General features: G+C 45.5%; 1 protein-coding gene across 13 annotated transcripts in view; it reads right to left on the bottom strand.

Annotated features, from left to right (window-relative positions):
- Positions 1-17,179, bottom strand: part of NAV2 (neuron navigator 2) — a 421,317-nt gene that overhangs the window by 45,371 nt on the left and 358,767 nt on the right. For all 13 annotated transcript variants that reach the window (XM_043874925.1, XM_043874936.1, XM_043874913.1 and 10 more), the window contains 5 exons: positions 15,377-15,537; positions 13,846-14,034; positions 7,712-7,764; positions 2,564-2,587; positions 2,374-2,448 (listed from right to left, as the gene is read on the bottom strand). In XM_043874925.1, coding sequence (XP_043730860.1) covers positions 2,374-2,448; positions 2,564-2,587; positions 7,712-7,764; positions 13,846-14,034; positions 15,377-15,537 — 502 coding nt within the window. The remainder of the gene's footprint in view (positions 1-2,373; positions 2,449-2,563; positions 2,588-7,711; positions 7,765-13,845; positions 14,035-15,376; positions 15,538-17,179) is intronic.

Here is a 17,179-nt window from a genome sequence, read left to right as displayed (position 1 = left end):
CACATGTGCTCCAAAGAACCAGAGGATCGCATTTTGCTGGTGACCAAAAGGACTGAGTCATGATCTCAATTATGAAAACACGGGCCAAGAGGCTGGTTCAGAGCCGCACAACAGACTTCTCAGCAAGCAGCATTCTCACATTCCCAGGGAAAACAAACACAAGTGGTATAAAAACACCCAGAGAAGGTGGCTTTGAGTAGTTTGTCTAGAAAAAACAAACATGGCTTGGCCTGCAAGAAAGATGGCAGACAGTAAAACACGTTAGCACTGCCGGTGGTGTGTGGCAAGACTAAATATTTACTTTAAAACAATATGGGATTCAGTGGCTTTTATGAAGAGCAAAACGGATTTGTGAAATAATAGTAACGTGAGGGATCTCACTCCTACTCTTCTGGACCAGACAGGAGAGTTCCAAATGGCCCAATGAAAGGTCCCTTGTGGGCAGCATGAGTTGATTGGAGGAATTAATCAAGTTCATTGATAAATAAATGACTATTTTTCCATTAGTAAGGGGCAGTCATTGATAGCTACAGTTCTTAATAAGGGCAGTGGTTCCAAATCACCTGCTGTCAAACCTCATGTGTTTCAAGGAGACCACTGGCTCACTGGTTCTGGATTCAAAGGCATGCATCTAATTATCGAGATGAAGACTCTAAACCTCAAATTTCAGATCTAACATCAATTTCTGATCTTCTTTTTTTTTTGTATTTATTTATTTATTTGGCTTCACCAGGTCTTAGTTGCAGCATGCAAGATCTAGTTTGGTTTCCTGACCAGGGATTGAACCTGGGCCACCTGCATTGGGAGCATGGAGGCTTAGCCACTGGACCACCAGGGAAGTTCCAAATTTCTGATCTTTTAGGATACAGTAATAGAGGAAAAAGTTAAGAAAATAAAGAAGGATTAAACAAACACACAGTAGCCTAGTATACTAGCATTTTGGGGAAAAAAAAAAAAAAAAAGCAAAAGATTTCCAGAAACGTAAGAGAGCACGGGAGAATGAATAGTTCAAAGTAGTTAGCAATTACTGAGCCTATAATTAAGGTCAAGCATTATGCTAGGTAGTTCATGTGCAGACTTTAAAATGAAATGGAAAGTTTCCTCGAGTAGACTCAGGCTCAAACCGGGAATTACATGGGCAAAAGCTCCAGATATTTACTAATTATGGTCCTGGTCCAAGGAAGACAAGCTTTTTGCTTTTCATTTTAACAGCATGCTGGGATCACGCAGGAGGCTTCCTGACAGGCTCACACTCACGATCTACGGTCCCATGCAGGAAGCCCTGCCTCTGAGGCATCTCAGCACCTTCCAAAACCTCCGGCTCTGCCTCTGAGCCGCAGCCCTCAGACTCACGGCCCTGCGGCAGGGTACCTTTACCGACTGGTCTGATGTGGTAGGAGATCTCTGCCTCCACTCTGACCCCGCAAATCCCGTAACCACACCACAGGAAGTTAACTTAACCACCTAACAGATGCATGTGCTCATGATGTGACCTGACCCTTGCTTTTCTTCAATGCTGCCCTCATTCCCACTTCCTTCCCCCTTCCACCCCAGCCCTCTTCCTCCACATCCACGCCATAGATTCCAATCACACTGAGCTTCTTACAGTTTCCAAATGCGGCAACATCTCCACCCTGGGCTTTTGCACAAATTACTCTCTTTGGTTAGAATGCTGTGCTTCCCATGCATCCTCCCCTACCCAGCAATCATAAGATGCAACCTCCTCCAGGAAGCCTTTCCTGACTTCTCCCAGCCCCATCAAAACTGATCTAGGCATTCCTCTTAGGTATTCCCACAACCATCCCCCTTTATTGCTATCATAACAGCTATCATGTCATAGCAAAACTGTTTTGTCTCTCTGCTGTTCCGCAGAAAGAACACTAAGAGGACAGTGAGTATGTTTGCTTTGCTGCTGAACCCATAGTGCCCGGGGCATAGTTGGCACTTAAACAGTTGCTGAATTGAATGCCAGTTGGCAGTGGCTCCTGAACACGTAATTGTGTATATTATATAATAATTACAGAGCAGTCAGCCATTTATTGTGGAGTCTTAGATTTTCTTCTTCTTTTTTTTTTTTTCTTTTAAGATGAAAATTTCCAGAGAGAGAAAGGAAAATAAACTGTTCTGAGCACTTAATCTATTCCAGGTACTGATCACATGACGCCCCTGAGAGCTAAGTGTTATCATCTCCCAGCGCACTGAGGCGCAAAGGCACGCTCAGAAGCGAAAGACTCCGTCCAAAGCACAGAGCCAGGAAGTGTCAGAGCTGACGCTCACACCCTTGATACCAAAACCTGTGTCTCTTTCGTTACACCACTCTGCCTCTATAATGCTCAGAGGCAGCAATGGCTACTGCTCTGGGTCTATACTCACATTTGCTGTCAGCTGGGTGGTCAAAGCAGAAACTTTTTCCTGGGAGGCATCCAGTTCCCGCCGTAGTTTGCGAATCTAAAGATGACAAGGGACAGAGTTACTTGCTTTGGCAGTCCACTTCCAGGATGAGCTGGGAGAAAGAACTGACCATGGTGAAAGACAAAAATCCAACAAGCAAAGTGTTCCTTACCTCTGACTGGCATTTTTCTTCTGGCTGTAAAGAAAAACACAGAAGAAATTAGACCACTTGAGGAACAGCTGGAGGGCCATGTTTGGACACTTGCTGCAGTCTTAAAGATTTATTAGTTTCTTTTCCGACGGACTTCTCTAAATAAACCGGTTCAATTCATGTGACCAATCAGAAAGGCCAAATATAAATAATGTATTCTTTTGAGAAATTAGGAAGAATTAGGAAATACTCTAGCTATGTTGGTTGTGAGGAGCCCCCTGCTCCCACATGGAGATGATGACAGGGAGAAGGGGTTATGAGAAGGGGATAAGCCAGGGGAAGAGTTGCCAGATTTACAAATTTAAAAAAAAAAAGAACAGGGCACCCAGTTAGATTTTTTTTTTTTCTTTTAGTTTAAGTATGTTCCATGCAACAGTAAGAACACACTTATACTAAAAAATTATTTGTTGTCTATCTGAATTTCAAATTTAATTGGGCATTCTATATTTATGGCAACCCACTCCAGTACTCTTGCCTGGAGAATCCCATGGCTGGAGGAGCCTAGCAGGCTACAGTCCATGGGGTCGCAAAGAGTTGGACACGACTGAGTGACTTCACTCACTCACTTATATTTAGTCTGGCAACCCTACCTGGGAGGCAGGGAAGACAGCTCATAGGTTAATTCTGCCCCATTTTATCCCTCCCTCTCATCTCCCTAGGGCACTGAAGCAGAAACAGCAGCAGAGCGGGAAGGTTACAGAAGCGAAGGGGACTGGGAGGCCCCATCAGCCAGCCTGGTGACTCCCCAGCTTATAAGAAGGAAGATGGCCGGCACGTTCCTGCTGCTCCATCTGGAGGCCCTCGTTACCTGTGACCCTGGGGAGTAAGGACGAAGCCTGTAGACTCTCTTACTGGAAAAACCTTCCACCCGGGGCCCTGGGTCTGTGGTGACACAGCAATCAACCGGCCAGAGACTACAAACTACTTATCTCTTCCCATAGGGGGAGCCCACGTGGGCTGGGGGGAACCTATTGCAGGGGGAACCATTCTTTCTCTCTTCTGGAGTTCCTGTAGGGGCCCATATAAGAAGAAACCCACAACCTCCAACATACACTTTCTTGAAAATGTTGGAAGTGCCCAATGGCCTTCTCTCCACACCAAACCATTTGTACCTCCTTCGGGTGGAGCAGCCAGGTAGGTGAGTGAAGATCAGTAAAGACTCTATTTTGTCCTGACTCCTCTATGTGTGTCCTAATCCAGTTCACTAGTGGCAAACCCATTACTTTGAAAGATCAGCATCTGACTCTGGTGTCTCCTCCTCTCAGTTAGAACGCAGAGGGGTCCTGCAGTTCCTAATACCCGTCAGCTGGGATAAGAGGGTAACCGGTCTGACCGCCCCTCACACCTTGCTCTCCACTTGTGATCTTGCCCCAGAAGGCCCTCTCTCCAGGATGATTCCTAACAGCAGAAACTAATTTTTAGGTACACTGTGACCAAGTTAGTTAATCCTTACAGTAACTCCACAAAGTAGGGTGGTATTCCTTTTGAGGTTCAGAGAGGTTAGGTATCTTGCCTAAAGTCACACAGCTGGACAATCTCCTTATCTAAGACATGCGTTCAGAAGGTTGGGAGATGTCCTCACTGCTTACTCTTCCCTCTCTGATACTGCTCAGCCATCCCTCTTTATCTGTCCGTCCGCCTGTCCATCAATTCATCCCCACCGCCACTACCTATCAAATATTTATTGATTTCCAACTACGTGTCAAGCACCGTTTTAATAATCTGGGATACAGCTATGAACATGACCAAGACCCTCATATCTCATGTTGTTTACATTCTGGTAATAATAAGTAGCATTTTATTAAACACTTACTACATGGCAAAGGCAGTTCCAAGCACTTGACATTTATTATTCATTGAATCCTCATAACAACCCTTTGAGAAGGTACTAATATAATTTGCCCATGGTGACAGCTGATAAGTGGTAGAACTGGGATTGGATCCAAGGTAGTCTGGCTCCAGAGCCTATGATCTTAACCAGCACATACTCCTGGCTCTTTGACTGCAGTGACATTCTCCTGGAGGCCTTCCAGAAATAAGTCCCTGGCTTCTGAGTCTGATCCAAAGGAGAAAAGTGAATGGTGATAACGTCACAGCTATCTAACATTTGGGAGGCGAGTGGGAGGTCTGTTAGCAGGCTGAACCATCCACAGAGAACCAGCCCTACTTCTAAGCACTTCTATCAGCAGGACTAATGCTCTTTACTGAGGCTGCTACCACTGTCTGTCCCTGGGCCCACCTGTCTCCGGGGCTGGGCCCAGGGTTCTCAATAGCAGCCTGGAGAAATCGTGCGTTTTGTATCTTGCCCCCAGCTGCTGCCGCACTTCTGCACATCTGGGAACTCTGAGTGAAGCTCTGGGCCTCGGAGCTTCCACTGGGCAGTGCCCCCGGGAACTCAGCTGCCGCTCCCTACTGACCAAGAAAGCAAGTCTGATGCCAGATGTGCCCTCTGCAATTTTTTTCTATTCCGAGAGCTGGCCATGACCTCTCCACGCCATTTGTTTAGCGTCAGGCTGTCTTTTCTTTGTAATTAAAATTACAGGCAAATTTCAGCCAAAATGAACATTGTTGAGTATCTAAGAATTACAGAGATTTCGGGAGTGGGGGGAGAGAAAGCATGTTATCACCCAATAAGAGCCTTTAAAACACCGGGGTATTAAACAGACCCTTTGGTCTGAGTTGGTGGCAACATAAGAGACTCCAAAGACCTCTTTCTAGACAACAAATACGAACTTGTTTACCTTAACATTTGCAAAGGCGCCTAAGCATCTGTTTCAGAATTTCATCATCATCAAAGAGCTAATAATAGATAAGGGACCACACACCACTATTTGGTGGTAGCAGTCTGGTCAGACTTGACGTTTTCCTTGGAATGAGCATCCCACTCCATTAATGAAAACATTCAAAGGTTAGACTATTTTTTTTTAAAGTCTGCAAAAGCAACTTATATTCTCAGAGAAGGCTCATGTAAAGGACAGTACATGGGAACCCTTGATTCACTGACCTCAGACCACCTGGCCTAGCTCCCTGAGGCCAAGGGTAATATGTAGAATAAGGAGGTAATTTGTCCAAAATCATACAGTAAGGGAAAAAACTAGGAGTAGGCTTCAGGTCTCTTGCTATCCAGATACACATGGAATTTGAAAGTATTAGCAGTATTAGGTCTTTGGTAATTTGTGAATTTACATCAACTCAGAAAGGACAATTTCAAATTTCATGAAAATACCAGCTTCAAGTCCACACACCAGAACAAGAGCTACTGACGGAGAGCCTGTGGCTGCAAGAACTCCCCGGGGTTGGCATGAATGGCACGAAGGGGAAGCAGCTGGGAACTGCACGTGATAGCTTCCTGCCACCGAATTCTTACAGGTGAAGAGCTCCTGTCCTTTCCCCTCTGAGGCTGGCTGATGCAGGCCAGCCCCCAATTGTTGCTTTTCTGAGTGAAAAACATCTGGACAGGAAACCCTGGGAACTGCCTGGGAAAATTTGGGGCTTGGGCACTGAAATGTCTGCTGTGGCAACACCGCACCAGCCCTGCGGAACTCGAGTCCCCCGTCCCCACCCCGTGCCTTCCATGACTCTGGATTCTGCTTTCCGCAGCAGGATCCTCTCCCCACCTAAACCATGTCCTCAGGGCTCAGCCCAGAGCCCGGCATGTACTTGGTACCGGTAAATACTGTGGAGGAAGTGACTCTAGGTCTGCAAGTATCCCCTCTGGTACCCACGTCACAGAGCTTCATTCTACAGGGGGGCACTCAGAGGCCTCAACTGCTGACAGTTAGAAGGCCATCCTTGTGCTTTCCTGGATAAAGGCTTGAATGACTCCTTCCCAAAGTCAGTATATATAAAGCCTTTAGGATGACAGCCCAGACTCTGATAACATTTCAGACAAGTTGACATAGCAGAGGCAAGAGGTTATTTTGGAGCTGGAGGGACAAGGTGGTAGGAACAGAAGAGAATGTTTCTAGGTCCTTCAGCTCAGACCACGTCAATAACCGCTGACGTCCGTCTGCTCGGTATACGCCCAAGAAGGAACAGTCAGGCCCTAGGCTCTTTAACTTGATTCTGGGATGGCCTTTAACTTACAAGGGGCTATCTACAGTTTGTCCCACGACATGGCCCAGATACCTGGCATTACCAAAAACTGAGTTATTTAAACATCTGTCCTTCATGGAATGAAGGATAAAGAACCTCCGGTTTACAATTAATCAAGTGGTTTTTTCCTTATATGCATTCCCGAATGAAAGTTTTTAAGATAAATAATTATGCACATAGCTGTAGAAAGCATCCTGAACAAATCCAGTACTATACTTGGTTACATGTGGCTTTTTTTTCAGTAGCCCTCTCACGGCTGACAGCTTTCATTTACAAGAGCTTCCTCTGTGCTGTGTGCATTCTGTTCACTGCTTTACCCGCATCTTCTTATTTCACTCAAACCTGTTATTTGAACACCATGTGCCAGGCCCAGTTCTAGGCACTAGGAATAAAACCAGAAAAAAGTCCTTGTCCTCCAGGACAATTTATGTTGCAGTGAATAGAAATCTTCATAAATTTAATTCTCAGTACAACTCCACAAAGTAGGGACTTCTTTCTACTTCACAGACAAAGAAACAGGGAGATACAAAGTTGAAAAAGCCATCTCGGCACTTCCTTGGTAGTCCAATAGTTAAAGAATCTGCCTTCCAATGCAGGAGAAGCAGGTTCGATCCCTGGCTGGGGAACTGGGATCTCACATGCCACGGAGCAACTATGACTGTGTGCCACAACTAGAGAGTCCATGTGCCACAACGAAAGATCCTGAATGATGCATGCCATAACTAAGACCCCATGCAGTCAAATAAATGAGTTAATATTTTTTTTTAATTAAAGAAAAAACAGTGAAAGGCATCTCATACATTCTAACCAGTTACTACCCGAAGCGCAATGCCACCTTAACAAAAGTCAGCTCCTGATTTATTGGTTGGTACATTATAATCAATAGCTGTTTGTAAACTTCAAATTGTGTTCCCTAACTAATTGATCCCCTTATGATGGAAATACTTTCTCTAGCAGATATGCTTATATTTTATTTTTGACACACATAGCCATACAACATTGATTTATACTCACTGTAGAATAAATTGATGACGTGCTGGAAACCAAGGAGAGTGAGGATCCATGAACTATGAAAAAAAGAAAAAGAAAAGGTCACTTGTATAGCTGGCTACCAGGCAGCCCAAAAGGGGAAAGGAAAGAGAAACTCGGCATCAGAGGACACTACCAGGCTTGGAGCAACAACCTCACCGTGACCCAACCTTGTCTGGTTCGGTGACAGGTCAAAGTCAAATAAGGAATCATTTTCTACGGGAGTCATTTTTCTGTTGCCACATTTTATTTCCTACAACCTTCTAAATATTTCCCCCCTCCGACTACCAAAATAATACATAATTAATAAGTTAAATGTTTCAAGTACAGAGAAGTGTTAAGAAGCATATTCACGGCCATCAATTGTGTGACTCATAGTTCTATTACCCAGAGGCAAGTGCTACCTGCTTTGTTCCAGCAGATTTTATTCCTTTCTTTTTTTCTTATGTGTCCCTTAAAGTGAAATTTGTGTTGCAAATGTATTTTATATTTTGCTAGCATCTGTCCTTTGTACATGCAAAAAATGATGAGCTGATTATTCTGAACACAAGAGGCTGGCTGTTGGCTACAGTACATTCATTCAAGATGATCATGTAGCAGAACATTGGTTAGAAAATATATCCACTGAAACTGAGGTTCTTTGTCTGATTTTTGCCATGTTTACACAATGTCCTCTCCCCTGGTTGTGACTGGACTTTGGGACTTAGAATCATCCTGTACTTTCCTCCCTCACCTCCCCAAGCCATGGAGATGTTTTATTATCTGTCTTCGTGTCACTTTAAGCCACGGTCTTTGTCAGGACTAGGTACTCTGGCTGACTTCTCTTCTTGGAAACCAGATTCTTTAATGACATTTTCCTAGTAATCTCTCAAAAAAACTGCTTGAAAGATAGAAATATGCCTGTGGAGACCTCACAGATCTTTTGATAGGTCACAGCCTCCCTGACCAGGAGTAAAATGGCCCTACCCTTCCCACCACACCACATGCTCACCTGTGATCTGAGAGTAGGAAGCTGGGGAGGAATACAAATGCACCAAACAGCTTTCACTTACCACCCAAGGAGTGAACTTGACTCAGATCAGCGGTCGGCAGAAGCTACCTGCCCACAGATGTCCCACCCACGGCTGCACCAACCTCCCTGGTGCCTCCACACCGTATTCCCAATAAACGTCCCGAACCCCAGCCTTCCTTCAGGCGCTCCTTTCACGCTCTGAATCCTGCCCAGCTCTCTCACGCGTGACCTGCGAAGTTCTTTGCCATCTGAGAGTCTCTTCCGGTGCAGCTCCCTTGGTTTAGGACGTTTCCCATCCCTGCCCATTCAGATCACCAGCGGGATCAGCTCAAACATCATCTTCTCCAGGAACCCGACCTCATTTCCCAGATGGCCACCAGAGCAGCTTCCTCTCTCCTCTGTCCACACAGATCCTGGGCTTGCACTTCAGGTCCTCTCCTCTCAGAAGCTGCCAGCTGCCCTGAGGCTGTCACTGCACTGTCACTTATATCCACCCTCCTCAGCAATGCCTGGGGTTCTAGATCTTTCCCTCTAGTCTTCCTCCACCCATCACTCACCTGGCCTGTGCCCATAAAAAGTCAACTGAAGGTGTTAATGGCCAATAATGGCTTTCAGTGTTAATATGTCCAGACGTTAAAATAAGTGTCTCATGCCCTAACCTAGTGGTCTAACGATCCAAAGGGTTAGTAAGTTACTTTGGCCCCACAACACAGACACTAGGGGGGAAATTATAGTGGAGGCCAAGTTGGAGGAAGAGATGTGAGTAGCATGGAGCCGCCCCTCTATCACACTGCCCTGCCAGACGCCGGCTCTGGAGGCCTGCACAGGGCTTCTGTGTGGACTTTGGCTGCTGAAAATGGGAAGTCTGTCTCTTATTTCTCTACCTCATACACATGGATTCACTGACACCACCTTCAGCAACATCTCAGGGCAAGCCTGGGGCCGCACGCAGAGAGAGGCACATCTGGCAGGCTTCGGGTGGAGGTAATTATTTTTCTCTGTAATTAACTCCTCTTACTCATAACTAGCAACAGCAAGGCTGTGGTCCAAAGGAAGAATCCTTGCTTTCCAGATCAACCCCGAGCTGAATGTGGCTGCCTGAACCACTGCAGCTGGCCCTCCTTCAAGTACGCTGAGCCAAGGCAGAGCCTGGGTTATGCGGCGGGGATGCTTCTGGACAACAAAACGCACACAAGACTTACAAAGCCCAGAGCAGCAGGAGTGTGCCCTTCAGCTTCTTCCCTATACTTTCCCAAATTTGAAGGTACAGGAACCAGAGAATACCTAGGCCACCTCTGCCACCGACTCTCTGAAACCCAGAGAGGTTAAGTGACCTGCATAAGGTCCTACAGCATTCAGGAACAGGATCTGCAGACCAGAAATCAGGAGATGGCTTTGCCCTTGAGTGATCTCACTTACTGAGATTTACTTACTGGTTTCTGAGGTCTACTTTTGTTTGTTTTTGGTAAAGTCTTCTGGTATATTTAGAATGGTTTCCTAAAGCCCTCATTCAATCTACACAGGCACAAGCTGGGACCAAGCAAGCATACAGTGTGTGTTTGAGAAGAATGTGACTTCACCCCAACCTAAAGAACAGGCAGGGGTGAAATCACATGATGGAATGACAACTGGGCATAGTCTAGCCAACAAAGCAAACAAGTGCCTCTGCTGGCACACTGGGGCATCATATATATATAATATATATATATTATATATATATAATGTACATATTCAGCTTCATACTAATCAAAGCACTTTCTCACTTATACTACTGTTTGCAGTGATCCTCAACATCACAGAGAATGTGTAGGCAACATTCCCAGTAGGGCAGCAATTTCCACCCCTAACGAACACAGGAGTAAATGAAGGTCCACAGGGGTTAAGGGATGTGGTCAGGCACACACAGGTGGTCAGGAGTGGAAAGAGAAGGTGAATCTGGGCATCGCACTCTAGATCCCCCTCTGCTACTGGGGGCTGTGAAAGGAGTCAGGGAGATGAGATGCGGTTCTCGTGGCTCCTGGGCCACCCTCTCAACCAGCTAAGAAAACGTAACTGAAGACGGAGACCACACTGATGAAGGTTCATGTAAGAGAGCCCAGCTATGGCCAAGGAAACGTGTAAAGTAGGATTGAGCAGAGAAAACAGAGGGCTGAGAGTCCAGGAGTTCAGGACCTAGCAGTCCTGGCTGCAAAAAGTCCCCAAGTCACTTCTTCTGTTCAATTTTGCCATAAACAAAATGGGGTTGAAATAGCCCATGGGGAGAAGGATAAAACAAAACATACAACTGTTACAACAGCTACCACTGATTGAGTACTTACTATAAACCCCTTTCAAAGTCATTCTACTAAATGCCTTCCAGGATTTATCTCACCTAATCTTCATGCCAGTCCTTTGAAGTAGGTACAATTATTTTCCACATTTTAGTGAACAGGAAATAGGCTGACCAAGGCAAGGCCCTTACCCAAAGTCACCATGCTAACAGTGGAGGTACCAGGACTTGAATCCAAGTGTAACTCAGGGGGAAGAAGCACCCGAGAGGTGCAATACAGGATTTATTTACTAATAAGCGGCTTCGTTTCTGTGGGCTCCAGATAAACTGGTTTAGACTGCACCACTTCTTAGGGATGATTGGTAAAGTCCTGAATTTCATTTTTACTCCAAAGACATTCATTTGAAAAATGCCTCAAGCATCTCTCTAAAGTACGCTATTAAAGCTGACTTACAGATCGCATAATGTGCCTGATGGAAATTAATTTACCTGAAATAACTTTGAAAGGCTGCACCTGGGCCATGCTTGTACTCATCTACATATTTATAACTTTTATTTCCTTCAAAAGGCAAAGTGCTAATTAAATCCCACAAAAACCTCACACAAGGACTTGGGCTAATTCTTCCTAAATTTCTATTAATATTTGCTTTCTGGCATATGATAGACCTCACTGCCTCTTATGAGGAGGTTCTATTTGGCCCAAACATGAAATATGAATTTTTTTCCCAGCTGTTTCTGCAACACCAGGAGTTTATATATTCAACAGCGGGGCGGGGGAGTCTTCAGCCAGTGGAATTAAAAACACCTAACTGCACAAGCCCTATTTCGCTTTTGTAATGTAACAGCTTTGGAAGAAATAAAACAATCTGATACCAAATTTCCCAAAAGATGAAGACATAACATGTTTCTTAGTACTGATACATCGACAACAGCCCCTACTCCTTCTCCCTGAATTTGATTTTACCTCTGCAGTGAGTTCCACATCACCATGAATCATCAGGGTTTACAAAAGTCTAGACACTGCTTGTGGGCAAGTCCTTTTTATCAATGTCACTTTAACATCCCAGATAGCCCACAGTTATGCTGCCTGACAGCTTGATTCCAGATGGAATAAATAAAAGCCATCTGATGATGATACTGTAATGGTCCTGGACCTTTACGAGGCGAAGTGTGCTTGTTTGGACAAGCTGCAGGATGGAACACCGTTCACTCAGGTACACCCGGGACAGAGCAGATGAACGGGGCACAGTACAGACTCAAGTCATCATCAAGAGTGCGGGGAAATGCTTCATGGCCATGCTCTGCTCGCCCACTGAGCAGAAAAAAGTTCAAGACAAACGACCTACTCCTTCACCTTAGGATCAACATGCCCTCCTCTATTACTGCTCTGAGTGGTTAAAACACTGATTTCTAGCCCTTAAATCCAGCAAAACATTCTCAGTAACTCAGGCTCCACCCCTCTTTAATCCACCATCCCAGCGGGTTCCCATATATGGATTTACAGACTAGTGTCTGCTCCCTGGATGCCACTGGATGCAAATGATACAACCAGAGTGGAGAGAATGAAGGAAGATTAGCCACGGGGCAACTGCTCTGTAACTAAACTAAAACTTTTGTTAAAAAGAACACTGGGCAGAGCAGAAACCAACAGCCTGCATTTCTCCCCCTCTGGACTTATTTAGGGATTTCCTCAACCATCACAACTTCGTTTGTTCTACCAGGAGGACACTGGGCACATTTTCCCTGTCTCACAGGGACTAGGAACAGAGGGACGTGCCTATGACTCCCCTCTGCACCCCTATTCTATTCTGTCACTAGCAAAGAAGGTAGGGCTAGGGCTAGGGCTCTCAGCCTCAGTTGCCCCAAGAGTCCTCCCTCCTCTGGCTGCGGATTTCCAGCTGCCAGGACATCAATGCTGAAGCTGAGAGTTCAGGCTACGACAGGTACTAGCATTATTGGATTAACATTTACATATATTATCTGGTTTAATTCTCATAATTTCAGAACCCAGGTACTCCTATTCTTATCAGTGAAAATACAAAGGCACCAAACAGACAGGTGAAGTTAACTTGTCCAAGATCATATACCTAAGAAGTAGTGGAGCTGGAATTCAAACCCCAGTAGTATGACCCCATATCCTTAACCAGTGATGATAAGACACCAGTATATTATCCACTTTATCTTTGCTTTTGGGGAGGGGGGTAGGGGGATGTGCCTGACATTTTAACTGCTGGCTCCCCTAACTCACACTTTGCCTGAAGGAAGAAGAAGAAATGAATTGAGGTAGGAAGATGGCTGAGGAAGGTGCCCACAGTAGTTTTCTCCCCCAAATTCTGATTAAAACAAAGAAAACATAAAAATCCTACCCCAAATATTCCCAATTAGCAAGCAAAGAAGGAAAAGGGCAAAACTGAATGCAACTAACTTAAAAAAAAAAAACAAACCAAAAAACTGGTGCTTGAGAAAAAAGATAGAAGATTCTGGAGCAACGTGGAGAAGCATGGCGGCCTACAGACCCCCAAAGTGATCGAGGTACAGCGGCACAGAAAAGTGAACTTTCTCGTAACTGGTGTTGCCAAGATGGTGCACCAGCAGCTGAGCCTCACAGTGGAACTCAGCCAACTCCAGGGCTCACCAGTGTTTTGTCAGCAGCCTCTTCCCTCAAGACCTGCAAGGTTAACTGAGAGTCAGACCCTACTGTTGAGAGCTCCCCAGCGCAAGCGGGTGACTTGGAAACTCAGGCAGGTGGGCTCTTGTATTGATGACGTGATTTCAGTCTAGAGGACCGCTAACCACTCTGCATGCTGGGAGAGAGGGTGAATCTCCTGGCTCGCTTACCTTCCTCAAACCCATCCCGGAATGAGCCCGAGCGGCTCATGGTTCTGCTCTTCTCGTCCAGGGACATGGAGCTGTTGCGGAAGCGGGTGTCGGTGTACGGGTCATACTGCCCGTCGGCATTGGAGAGGCTGTGGGTCCTCAGCATGGTCGGGTTGGACAAGCTCATCTGGGTGACGGTGGTGGGACTCGCTGCAAGGAAAGAAGTCAGTTAAAGGGTTGGAGGCTCACGGCCCTGAAGGGGATGGAGAGGAGGCTGCGGACGATCAGCCATCTCCAGGCCTGTCAGCTCCTCTCCCTTTGTTTTCTCAAAGGTAGTCACATCAGCATTTGAGAAACACACTTAGAGCTAAAAATAAGGGAGGAAAGGTGGGTCAGTTCCAAAGCGAGGCTCCGGGCCCCAGCTTTCCCACTTGGCACGTTCAGACAAGCTAGTATCACCTTCCAGGCATGAGCTAATTACTCTCTGGGCTCATCTGGGACAATTCTCTCTAAAGCCAAAAGCCCAAAATAGTTCAGCCGGGCTTTTGATCAGATGGGAAGCATTTGTGCATGACAAAAAACTCTTGCCTCAGAGAGTTACAGCTGAGGAAGCACAACAGGAACACAGGTCTCACTGTCTCTGATGGGGAGATTTTAGTGGTGCCTGCAGAGCTTCGTGCAAAGGGGGAGCGTGTACTTTAGCTGAAACTGGCTTTCTTATTAAACTCCTGTCCACTTCAGTAATGTAAAATAGTTCAGAAGTGCAGTCGGTTCATTAAAAATGAAGAGTTAAGCCTTCCTTGATTAGAAGTCCTTTAAGACCAAGTTTCTTATTCACAATAATCAGAAAAGGCTGCCTCTCTGAAGAATGCGATGAGACTGGAAAAAATGCTTCCCTCTGTATCCATCTTGGAAGGCTCAGCTCTCATCCCGCCACCTCCATGTAACCTTCCCCAGTCATTCAAGCTAGGACTAGTCTTGCCTTTCTCTGTGTATAATACTTGCTATTGGATCACATTCAGTTTTTACACGATTTCACATAAAGCTTTGAACTATTCTCGTTTACCTGTTGATTAGTCTGTGTGGGGGTTTGTCTCTCTGAAAAAGCACCCGTTGACATGCCAGCAGGGACTGTGTTACAAATTCTTTTCCTTTCCTCATTGTGCCAGTCAAAGCCTTATGTCACCAGTAGGCACTTCTAAGAACACTTATTCAATCAAAACTTGATCTTTATTTCTGGTTTAATAAAGCAAGGAGGATGACCAAATGTGGGATATGTTGTAGAACGTACTTCTTCAGAGATCTTAGAATACATGCTTCTCATTCCACGGATAGTTTGCACTACCTACATTAGCCATGTAGAGAAAATTACCGGTAGAGAACCGAGAAACCTTTCTCTTTCCTTTTGCTATCAATAGCCTGTAATCAAACTTCACTGCTGAGGGCAGATCAGATACTGAGAACTACATGACCACATGTCTCTTTCAAAATGCAAGATAATTTCTGCCCCAAGGTGCCGATCAACATCGTTAAATGCCAAGTGGCTACTCACCCAGCTGAGAAAAGTTGAATCTTGTTCCAGAAGGAGAAGTTACACTGGAGCCAGAGGAGAAAGGAGAGTTGGCGGCGGTGTCCTGCAGGCCTCCTGCAGAGTGGGACCGTAACCATTCTTTTGCGTCTTCTTGCGTGCGGAGCTGGGAGGTGGGGGTATACCTGGACAGACAGAAATCGGGCTGGGATTAACTAGGAACAACGTTTATGAGAATGAGCACCCTGGAGTGGATAATAAACATATAAAAAGAAAATATATATCCAAACATATAGGAAGAAAGTCTGATGTTTGAAAAATCAGGTTGCTACACATTCTGCAACTCACAAATGTTCTCAAAACCTTTTTGGCTACTTGGCTGTCTTTGGGGAAAACTGCAATTCCTTTCAGTTTAAAGGGAACTACATAAAGGGAACGAGATTGGTAAATGCTCAAAGAGCCGGCCCTGGGCGTATCTGTAACATGTTGATTCATGACGGTGTCATTTCAAAGCCCCCACCTTGACAGGACTGAGGCAATGAAACAAGCTGTTGTCAGAGCTCTGAGGAAGTTTTAATTAGATAGCTCCTGGCATCTGCATTCTGAAGTGCAAATAAGCGGCCGTGAATCACAGAGTATCAGAAACCAGACACGTAACAGAAGGTGTGAGGAGACCAAGGCTGACAGCCGTGGCTGTAGTCTGGCAGAAACCAGTCTTCAGAGGGGACCCCAAATCACTGGGTCTCACACGAGGCCCACCTCCTCGTCGATTCTGATACGAATCTGGCAATGATTTACTGAATGTCTCCAACACGCCAGGTGCCTTCACAGACTTTATCTCGCTGAAGCCTCAGACTCTCCCAGCAATGTAGGTGCTGTCACTCCCATTTTACCGAAGTTTCAATCCATATGCGCCTGATCCCCAAATCCATGCTCTCCTCATCATGCCCACAGGCAGCATCTCAAATTTCTAAAGTGCCCAAGTGACCAGAGTACTTTGGACTTATAAACAGATTCTGGTGGGGTGACTACCAGATATGTGTGTGTACAGAGCAGGTGAGCCAGAAAGAGAACCACAGTGAGAATTCGGAATATAGACATGGTTCTTCCTTAATGTTTTTACTAGAATTGGACTTTCCAGGTCCCATTAATTGGCTGAGGAGACCATGTCACATATCTCCATTCTGAATTAAAAAACAAAAAAACACAATTTTTAAAAGCTAGAGTCACATAATTTTCATAGGATAGATCTGCTCCGGAAATATACACAGGATTATGAAATGCTAATATTCAGAAGTGAGCTTCCACATGAAGCAACAGTGGGGCATCAAGGTCAAACTCACTGAAGAGTGGGTATGATTTAAACACTGGCCTGAGTGCCAACAAGCAGCTCTCACAGGCATGATGAAAACTGTTAAATACAACAGGCCTTGCCAACTCCCCCCTGGAAGGCCACAAGGCTGAACGTCCTCCCTCGGGAGGTCTGCTGGGGGTTTTTCAATACTTCTTAGATTTGGCTGCACTCGGAGCTCCTGTTGAAAGGAAGCATTGATACCTACCTTCCATTACCGGTCAAAATGCTCTCAGATTTAAGAGCTGCTGGCTATTAACTACCGACATACACGACAGCAACGAAACATTTCATTCCAACTTCCATGTTTTGCGAAAGCTCTTAATGCTTAGTGCAGGGTGAAGCGGATGCTACAAAGGACGAGGTGTTTAGAGAGCGAGAGAAATGATAGCTGCAACCACATGACATTAAGATCACGGGACAGGCGGTAGGACTGAAGTTCTTCTGGGTGGCAAAGTGAGGTGAATGGTGTGAGC

This window comes from Cervus elaphus, chromosome 2 (assembly GCF_910594005.1).
Source record: "Cervus elaphus chromosome 2, mCerEla1.1, whole genome shotgun sequence".
Classification (NCBI taxonomy): domain Eukaryota; kingdom Metazoa; phylum Chordata; class Mammalia; order Artiodactyla; family Cervidae; genus Cervus; species Cervus elaphus.
Note: the sequence above shows the minus strand (reverse complement) of the source record. Positions and strands in the feature narration are given on the sequence as shown.